The 10,446-nt window shown below is 40.3% G+C and overlaps 1 protein-coding gene across 1 annotated transcript; it reads right to left on the bottom strand.

The window, feature by feature from the left end:
• Positions 1 to 4,660: 4,660 nt before the first annotated feature.
• LOC108582678 lies at positions 4,661 to 6,083 on the bottom strand. Its single transcript, XM_021934568.2, has one exon. The coding sequence runs from the start codon at positions 5,439 to 5,441 to the stop codon at positions 4,773 to 4,775; it is 669 nt and encodes a 222-aa protein (XP_021790260.2). The 5' UTR covers positions 5,442 to 6,083; the 3' UTR covers positions 4,661 to 4,772.
• Positions 6,084 to 10,446: the final 4,363 nt, after the last annotated feature.

The following is a 10,446-nucleotide window of genomic DNA, read 5'->3' as shown; positions in this document are numbered from 1 at the left end:
CCCAGTAATGGAATTGCTAAATCAAATGGTATTTCCGTTTTTAGGTCTCACCAAATAATTTATATGAGCCCAGAGTAGTTTTATTTTAATAGGAAGATTTTAACTATAGGTGCAAGTTCTTTAATAGAAAAGGTGCTATTTGGGATTCTGTTTCTTTCATGTGTGCTTAGGTAGCTTGTATCTCTCAATGAATTTGTCCATTTCATCTAAATTGTTGAATTTATTGGCATGACATTGTTCCTAATTTCCTTTGTTTTGCTTTTAATACCTGTGGATTCTGCATTGATATCACGTCTTACTCCTGACATGGGCAATTTGTATCCTCCCTATTTTTCTTTTAATTCCTTCCTTCCTTCCTTTTTTCCTTTCCTTTTTCCTTCTCTTCCTCCTCCTCTTCCTCCTCCTTTTACATCCAGAATACACACTGCAGTTCCTTTCTTCCTTTTACTGATCAGCCTGGCTAGGAGATTATCAATTTAATTGATCACAAAGTAACAGCCTTTGGTCTCATTGATTTCCTCTGTTAATTTTCTGCTTTCTGTTTAATTATGCTCTTTATTCTTCTTATTTATTTATTTATTTATTTTTGCTTACTTTGGGTTTCATTTACTCTTTTCATTTCTAGTTTATTAAGGAGGAAGCTGATGTCACTGATTTGGTTCTTTTTTTCTAATTTAGGCACTTAGTGCAATAAATTCCCCTCTGAGTGCTGCTTTAGCTACATTTTACAAATTTCAATATGTTGTCATTTTGTTTTAACTCAACTCAAATTGTTTTCTGATTTCCTTTTCTGATTTCTTCTTTGACCCTATGGGTTGTTTAAAAGTGTGTTATTTCATTTACAACTATTTTGAGGGTTTTTTTCAGATATTTCTATTTTTGATTTTTAATTTTATTCCACATTGGTCAGAAAACATACTTTATATGATTTGAATCCTTTAAATTTATTGAGATTTTTGGGAGGCTCACAATATCACCTGTCTTAGTAAACGTTCCATGTGCACTTAAAAAAATGTATATTCTGTTGTCATGGAGTGTTTTATAAATTTCAATTTTGTCAAATTATTTGATAGTGTTTTTCAATACTGTATCTTTGCTAATTTTCTATTCACTTGTTCTATCACATATTGAGAGATGGATATAAAAATCTCTGACTATAATGAAGGATTGCATCTATTTATTCTCAGAGTTCTATCAGTTTTGCTCCTTGTGAAAATGTGTTATTAGGTCCATAATTTAGGATTATTATTTCCTCTTCATGAATTGACTACTGTATCATTATAAATCTTCTTTATCTCTGGTAGTACTTTTTAAGTACTGAAATATTTGTCTATAACTACTCCAGTTTTCTTTTGATTAGTATAAGCATAGTATATATTATTCTATTCTTTTACTTTTAATGTATTTGTATTTTTATATTTAATGTGGGTTTCCTGCAGGTAGGATATAATTAAAATCTTACTCTTTGCCTTTGAATGGGGTATGTTTAGACCATTTATATTTAATATAATTATCATTATCATTATTATTATTATTATTATTAGAGATAGAGTCTTTCACTTTCACCCAGACTAGAGTGTAGTGGTGCTATCATTGCTCATTGCAGTCTTAAACTCTTGGACTTAAGCAGTCCTCCTGCCTTGGTCTCCCACAGTGTTGGGATTACAGGAGTGAGCCACCATGCTTCCCGTACATTTAATGTGATTTTTTTTTTCTTTTACGTTTTGCATTTCTCTGTTTTTTTATGTCTTTTTTTTTTTTTTTTTTTTTTTTTAAGTTCAAGGGTACATGTGCAAAACGTACAGGTTTGTTACATAGGTAAAAATGTGCCATGATGATTTGCTGCACAGATCATCCCATCACCTAGGTATTAAGCCCAGCATCCATCAGCTATTCTGATGCTCTCCTTCCTCCCTTCTCCTCCCACCCTCAACAGACCTCAGTGTGTGTTGTTCCCCACTATGTGTCCATGTTTTCTCATTATTCAGCTCCCACTCATAAGTGAGAAAATGCAGTATTTGATTTTCTGTTCCTGCATTAGTTTGTTGAGGATAATGGCCTCCAGCTCCATCCATGTCCCTGCAAAGGACATGATCTCATTCTTTTTAATGGCTGCATAGTATTCCGTGGTGTATGTGTACCACATTTTCTTTATCTAGTCTATCATTGCTGGGCATTTAGGTTGATTCTATGTCTTTGCTATTGTAAATAGTGGTGCAATGAACATAGGCATGCATGTATCTATAATAGGATGAGGGCTGGGCACAGTGGCTCATGCCTGTAATCCCAGTACTTTGGGAGGCCGAGGCAGGTGGATCATCTGAGGTCAGGAGTTTGAGACCAGCCTGGCTGGCATAGTGAAACCCCGTCTCTACTAAAAACATAAAAATTAGCCAGGCATGGTGGCATGCACCTGTATTCCTAGCTACTTGCGAGGCTGAGGTGTAAGAATTGCTTGAACCTGGGAGGTAGAGGTTGCAGTAAGCCCAGTTCACATCACTGCACTCCAGCCTGGGTGACAGAGCCGGTGACTCCACTTCAAAAAAAAAAAAAAAGAATGATTTATATTCTTTTGGGTATATACCCAGTAATTGGATTGCTGGGTCAAATGGCATATCTGCCTCTAGGTCTTTGAGGAATTGCCACACTGTCTGCCACAATGGTTGAACTAATTTACACTTCCACCAACAGTGTAAAAGTGTTCCTTTTTCTCCATAACCTTGCCAGTATCAGTTATTTTTTTACTTTAACAATAGCCATTCTGACTGATGTGAGAGGGTATCTATTGTGATTTTGTTTTGCATTTCTCTAATGGTCAGTAATGTTGAACCTTTTTTTATATGTTTGTTGGCCACATGTATGTATTCTTTTGAGAAGTGTCTGTTCATGTCCTTTTCCCACTTTTTAATGGGATTGTTTTCTTTTCTTGTAAGTTTAAGTTTTTGTTCTTCCTTGTAAATGCTGGATATTAGACCTTTGTCAGATGAATAGATTATAAAAATTTTCTCCCATTCTGTAGGTTGTCTGTTCATTCTGATGATCTTTTCTTTTACTGTGCAGAAGTGCTTGAGTTTAATTAGATCTTATTTGTCAATTTTTTATTTTGTTGCAATTGCTTTTGGCATCTTCATCATAAAATCTTTGCCTGCACCTATGCCCTGAATGGTATTGCCTAGATTTTCTTTTTTGGGTTTTTATGGTTTTGGGTTTTACATTTAAGTCTTTTTTTTTTTTTTTTTTTTTTTGAGACGGAGTCTCGCTTTGTCACCCAGGCTGGAGTATAGTGGCTGGATCTCAGCTCACTGCAAGCACCGCCTCCCAGGTTCATGCCATTCTCCTGCCTCAGCCTCCTGAGTAGCTGGGATTACAGGCACCCACCACCTCGCCCAGCTAATTATTTTTGTATTTTTAGTAGAGACAGGGTTTCACCGTGCTAGCCAGGATGGTCTCGATCTCCTGATCTCGTGATCCACCCGTCTCAGCCTCCCAAAGTGCTGGGATTACAGGCTTGAGCCACCGTGCCCTGCCTACATTTAAGTCTTTAATCCACCTCAAGTTAATTTTTTTTAATATAAGGAAGGGGTTCAATTTCAATTTTCTGCATATGACTAGCCAGTTCTCCCAGCACCATTAGTTAAATAGGGAATCCTTTCCCCATTGCTTGTTTTTGTCAGGCTTGTTGAAGATCAGATGGTTTTAGGTGTGTGGTCTTATTTCTGGGTTGTCTATTCTGCTCCATTTGTCTATGTGTCTGTTCTTGTACCAGTACCATGCTCTTTTGGTTGTTGTAGCCTTGAAGTATAGTTTGAAGTCAGATAGCATGATGTCTCCAGCTTTGTTCTTTTTGCTTAGGATTGTCTTGGCTATTTGGGCTCTTTTTTGGTTCCATATGAATTTTAAAATAGTTCTTTTTAAATTCTGTGACAAATGTCAATGATAGTTTATTGGGAATAGCATTAAAGCTATAAATTGCTTTGGACAGTGTGGCCATTTTCATGATATCGATTCATACTGAAAGGACACAAAGATAGATGTGTACCCACCCCCCTGGCTACACCCTTTTGTTCTGCTCTCTAATCTTTGCACATACCAGAGATTTCATAAGTTCTGTGAGTACCTGTTTTTCTGCACGTACCAGAGATTTTGTAAGTTCTGAGGCAAGGTCACAAGACGTGTTTAAGTAAGATAAACTCTTGCTGCCATAAACCTGCTCTCCCGCCTCAAAGGTTGAACCGAAATATCAGAAATGGCGGGAACCAGTCATAGTTAGCCAAATCGCCTTGTTCAAACACTAGCCAATCATATATCTGATTTGTATAATAACTCTATGCCCACTTTTCTTAGACTATATAACACTGCTCGGAGCTCAGTAGGGGAGCTCTCCTGCCCGTCTTGTTTCGCGAGCGAGGGAGAGTTCCAGGTTCGAACCTGTAATAAAGATCCTTGCTGCTTAGCTTTGACTCTGGACTCTGGTGGTCTTCTTCGGGGAATAAACGGTCTGGGCATAACAGTACTATCCATGAGCATGGAATGTTTTTCCATTTGTTTTTGTGTCATCTTCCTTTCTTTTTGAGTTTTTATTGTTTTTGCATTGATTCTTTCTTTTCTTTGTGGGCTTATCTACCTTCAGTATTCAAGGTTGCTGACCTTTGAGTGGGATTTTTGTGTTGTTTTCTTTGTTGTTGTTGTTTCCTGTTTGTTTGTTTTTCTTTTAACTGTCTGGCCACTTTTCCATAGGTCTGCTGTGGTTTTCTGGGGGTCTGCCTCAGACCCTAGTCACCTTTGTTTTTCCTGTACCTGAAGGTATCACCGGTGAAGGCTGTGAAAGAGCAAAAATGGCAGCCTGCCTCTTCCTCTGGAAGCTCCATCCCAGGGGGGTACTGATCTATTGTCAACCTGAATGCACCTGTAGGAGGTGGCTGGAGACCCTGGTTGGGAGGTCTTACCCAGACAGGAGGAACGGGATCACAGACCCACTTAAAGAAGCAGTTTGGTCGCTTTTTGGTAGAGCAGCTGTACTGTGTTGGGGAAACTTTTGGCCCCAGATTGGTTTGGACTCTCCAAGGCCCACAGGATGAACTGGCTGAGAAACCTGAATGGCCAAGGTGGTGGCCTGTCTGTTCTGGCATGCTTCTAATGATATCAGAATCGCCTGGATCAATGATGGACTGCGTGCATATGCTGCGGTATTTCCCACATGCTATGCCCAATTCAAAAGTATTGTCACTGTAGTGATGCACGCCAGTTTGGGTCAACACAGTATAGCACTCTATTTTGGATTTCCTCAAAGCTGGGCAGTTTTCAGTGAGGATAGACAATTTTGCTTTGCCTTGCCTGATCATCTTTAGAGTCTGTTTGTACCCCAGTATGTACTTCCCACTTTTTATAACAAGTAGGAGCCTAGAGTTGATCCATTCCACTGACTTCTTTGCAACCACCATCTTCCTGCATTAGGTGTGGAATGGCCCCCAAACAAAAGCAGCTGCCAAGATAACCGGGAGGCAAGAAGGGAAGACCTAGAATTTTTCTAAAGCAAAACTTTGGCTGCCCACCTATTTCATCCCCAGGCACCTTGTAATTGTTAATTATTGCCACAAATCTCTTGGGTTAAAGCTCTTGATTAACATTTCCTCTCTGCAGCTTAATGTGGTAATTGCATCTATCCTGTCTCTGATTATTAAATGCTGCCGCCTGGCCTTCTACACACCAGGATTCTATTATTCCATTGAAATCAGGGATTCCTAATTTCATGGCAACATTTCCGACCATCATCACTGACCTACAGAATCAGCCAACACTGAGCTTTAAAAGAATACCGAGGCTTCCAACCCAAGTATTTATTAAATGATTGATTTTTTATATTTATTAATTTGTTAATGATTTGGTGAAGGGAATACCCTCTAGGCCTCCAGGAGGTATGGTTGATATGTGGGTGATCATATCTGCTCTAACATACTGATTTCCCTAAGCCTGTGGCTTAATTTCTAGAGCATACCAAAGAAGTAATGGCATCTCAATTTTTTTTTTTTTTGAGACCGAGTCTCACTCTGTCACCCAGGCTGGAGTGCAGTGGCACGATCTCAGCTCACTGCAAGCTCCACCTCCCGGGTTCAAGCCATTCTTCTGCTTCAGCCTCCTGAGTAGCTGGGATTACAGGTGTGTACCACCACACCCAGCTAATTTTTGTATTTTTGGTAGAGACAGGGTTTCACCATCTTGGCCAGGTTGGTCTTGAATTCCTTACCTCGTAATCCACTCGCCTCGGCCTCACAAAGTGCTGGGATGGCATCTCAATTTCATTCACTATAGGCCACTATTAAAGTCAGTCCTGCTAACCAACCAAACAAATTGTTAGTTACACCTAGGCAGTTAAACATATTAAATCTCCATATTTATATTAATAAATTTAGCCAGACCCAACCTTACATTTTTTTTCTCTGTGGACTAATACCTTTAGAATATACTGTCAATATGCTCCCCAAATTTATGACAATATGAGTTATCCTTCAACTGCTGCATTTTCTGTGTTTATAGTATTTTCTCTCACTCATTAGACCTTGCAATTTTCCCTCTGAGCTATGCTGGGAATTAACTATTGTGAGTTTGGAGCCGATGCAGGTCTTCAGGAGAGAGTTTTTTTTTTTTAATTGGATACTGTCAGAATATAGATTGTATTTAAGCCACAAGATGGGATGTGACCATCAAGACAACATAGACAAGAAAGAAAAGAGTTGCAAGGGCCAAACTTAATATTTAGGGATCAGGCTGAGGCAAATGGATCAGCAAAGGAAGAATGACCAATGAGGTAAGAGGAAAACAAATCCTGAAGCAAGTGTAGAATGTGTTTAGCAGAGAAAAAAATATCAATGGTCTGAGAATTGACCATTTGATTTGGCCACAAAAAGGTTATTGGTGACCTTGGCAGGCAGTTTGAGTTGTGTTGAAGGCAAAACCCTAACTGGAGCAAGTTTAAGAGAAGACATGGAAGGAACTTGTAGACAGAAAATACAGGCAACACTTATGAAGAACTTCGTTGTAACAAAAGCAGAGAAATGGAATGTAAACTGGAGGAGGATGTCAGGTCAAAGGGGGACATCTCTCTCTTTTTAGAATGGGGGATTTTTCAGCATGTTTCTGTGCTCATGTGAATGATCCAGTAGAGACAGAAAAACTGATGCAGGAGGGCGAGAGGAGAATTACCAGAGTAATGTCCTCAGTGAGGTGAGATGAGAAGGAATGGGATCTAGTGCTGCAATGGAAGAGTGGCTTTAGGAGAAAAGACAGTTCATTTTTATAAACAGGAGGAAAGGTAGTACCTGGGCACAGATGTAGGGTGGGTAGATATGATGATGGTAGGAACCTGTGGAAATTCTCTCCTGGGTGCTTTTTATTTATTTTTCACTAATTAATTTTACTGATATATAATTTGCATACAGTAACATGCACAGATCTTTTGTATATAATCTGATTGATGAGTTAAGACAAATGTACCCTTCTGTGTAAAAAACACCCCAGTCAAGACAGACACAGAACATTTCTGTCAACACAGCAAGTTCCCTCCAGCCTCTTTCCAGTTAATCCCCTCATCCCCCTCCTTGCCATCAACACCCCCTCCTACTGCCCAGCAACCCCAGGCAACAACTAATTTGATTTTTATTACTATAGACTAGTTTTACCAGTCTTAATTTTCACACAAATAGAATAATAAAATCTGTAGTGTTTTCTGGCTTTTCTTCCTTAATATGATGTTTTGAAGTCACCTATAGTATTATTATATCAATAGTTTATTATTTTATTACAGAGTAGTATTCCATAATACAAATGTACCACAGTATGTATATTCATTCTCCCATTGAACATTTGGATTGTTTCCAGTTTTTGGTTTTTGTGAATAAAGCTACTGTGAACATTCTTAGGCTAATCTTTTTGACAATTGTTTTTAACTCCAAGACCTGTACATTGAGAAAGATATTGTCCCTTAGTTTCAGATTCATATACCTAGTTGTCTACTTGAATGATTCCCAGGTTCCTCAAACTCAAAATATTCCAAACTGAGTCCATCCCTTAAACCTGGTCTGCCTCCAAGATCTCCCTTCTCAGTAACAGCACCATTATCCACCTCACGGCCCCTGCTAGAAACTTAGAAGTTGCTCTTAACTTTTCCTCTCCCTCGCCTGCTGTTTCCAGTCACTCACCATATCCTGTTGATTTGATTTCCTATCTTTTTTTGCAAACATCTTATGAATCCACCCATTATCTACTACAGTCTGAACCATTTCCTACATAGAAAAAATATGGTTGGGCATGGCGGTTCATGCTTATAATCCCAGCACTTTGGGAGGCCCAGGCAGTCGCCTAGGCAACATGGTGAAACTCTGTCTCTACAGAACAAAACAAAACAAAACAAAACAAAACAAAACAAAACAGGAAAAACTAGCCAGGCATGATGGTGCAAGTCTGTGGTCCCAGATACTCAGGGGGCTGAGGTGGGAGGATTGCTTGAGCTTAGGGGGTTCGAGGCTGCAGTGAGCCATGATGGTGCCACTCTACTCCAGCCTGGGCGACCAAAAGGAGACCCTGTCTCTTTTTTTTTGAGACAGAGTCTCGCTGTGTCGCCCAGGCTGGAGTGCAGTGGCCCGATCTCAGCTCACTGCAAGCTCCGCCTCCCGGGTTTACGCCATTCTCCTGCCTCAGCCTCCCGAGTAGCTGGGACTACAGGCGCCCACCACCTCGCCCGGCTAGTTTTTTGTATTTTTTTAGTAGAGATGGGGTTTCACCGTGCTAGCCAGGATGGTCTCGATCTCCTGACCTCATGATCCGCCCGTCTTGGCCTCCCAAAGTGCTGGGATTACCGGCTTGAGCCACTGCGCCTGGCTAAAAAAGAATATTTTCTGAAGCTCAGATCTGATCATCTTGTTCCTGATCAGCTCTTTCATAATAACTATCCCTTGCCTTACCTTTATGATAAAAACCAAAGCTCTTAGCATGGCTTACAGTCCTGATCCAGCCCCTGATTACCTTGGTAGCCTGATCTCAAAGCTCCAGGCCCAGTGAACACATTTCCATTTTTCAAATGTTCTCTCTTGCTTGAGGCTCTTCACTTTGTCTATAAGCTTCTCTTTCCTGCTCTTGTTTGCCTGGCTAATTTCCAGCATCGTTTTAACATTGCACTTCCTCTGGGTGGCCCTCGACCTCCACTATGTGCTTCATAGCACACACTTGATCATAATTACTTTTTTTTTCTCTTTTTGAGTCAGAGTCTTATTCTGTCACCCAGGCTGGAGTGCAGTGGCACCATCTTGGCTCACTGCAACATTCACCTCCCAGGTTCAAGTGACTTTCCTGCCTCAGCTTCCTGAGTAGCTGGGATTACAGGCACTCGCCACCACGCCTGGCTAATTTTTGTATTTTTAGTAGAGATGGCATTTCACCATGTTGGCCAGGTTGATCTCGAACTCCTGACCTCAGGTGATCCGCTCGCCTCAGCCTCCTGAAGTACTGGAATTATAGGTGTGAGCCACCGCGCCCGATCCATACTTACTTATTGAATTGTCTTTATCTCCCTCAAGTGGAATAAACAGTCTTGTTCACTGTTGCATTTCCCTTGCTTAGTACATAGTAAAAATACTTAATAAATATCTGTTAATTGAATAAACAATACTTAATAGGCTTTAATGTTCATTGTTCATATTTTATAGCACAACTTCCTCATTTGGAATTCCTTTTTATTTTCTTTATTTTTTTGAAACAGAGTCTTGTTCTGTCTCCCAGGTTGGAGTGCAATGGTGTGATCTCAGCTTACTGCATCCTCTGCCTCCTGGGTTCAAGCAATTCTCCTGCTTCAGTCTCCTGAGTAGCTGGGACTACAGGCGCCTGCCACCATGCCTGGCTAATTTTTGGATTTTTAGTACAGATGGAGTTTTACCAAATTGGCCAGGCTGGTCTCGAACTCGTGACCTCAGGTGATCTGCCTGCCTCGGCCTCCCAAAGTGCTGGGTTTACAGGCATCAGCACTGCACCTGGCCTTCATTTGGAATTCTCATTCTGATTTCTTAGTTAGTTGAAGATACTCAAGATTTATTTATTTATTTATTTATTTAGAGATGGGGTCTCACTCCAGTTGCCTGGGCTGGAGTGTAGTGGCATAATCTTGGCTCACTGCATCCTTGACCTTCCTGCCCCAAGCGATCCTTCTGCCTCAGCGCCCTGAGTAGCTGGGATTACAGGTGTGGGCCACTATGCATGGTTAGGCATTTTTTTTTTTTTTGTACTTTTAGTAGAGACGAGGTTTCACCATGTTGCCTAGGCTGGTCTTGAACTCGGAGCTCAAGTGATCCTCCCACTTTGGCCTTCCAAAGTGCTAGGATTATAGGTATGAGCCACTGCTCCTAGCCAAGATTTATTTCTTAAAACTTACTTTTCTTAAAAAATTTTTTTTTCATTGTG

This window comes from Papio anubis, chromosome 1 (assembly GCF_008728515.1).
Source record: "Papio anubis isolate 15944 chromosome 1, Panubis1.0, whole genome shotgun sequence".
Lineage (NCBI taxonomy): Eukaryota > Metazoa > Chordata > Mammalia > Primates > Cercopithecidae > Papio > Papio anubis.
Note: the sequence above shows the minus strand (reverse complement) of the source record. Positions and strands in the feature narration are given on the sequence as shown.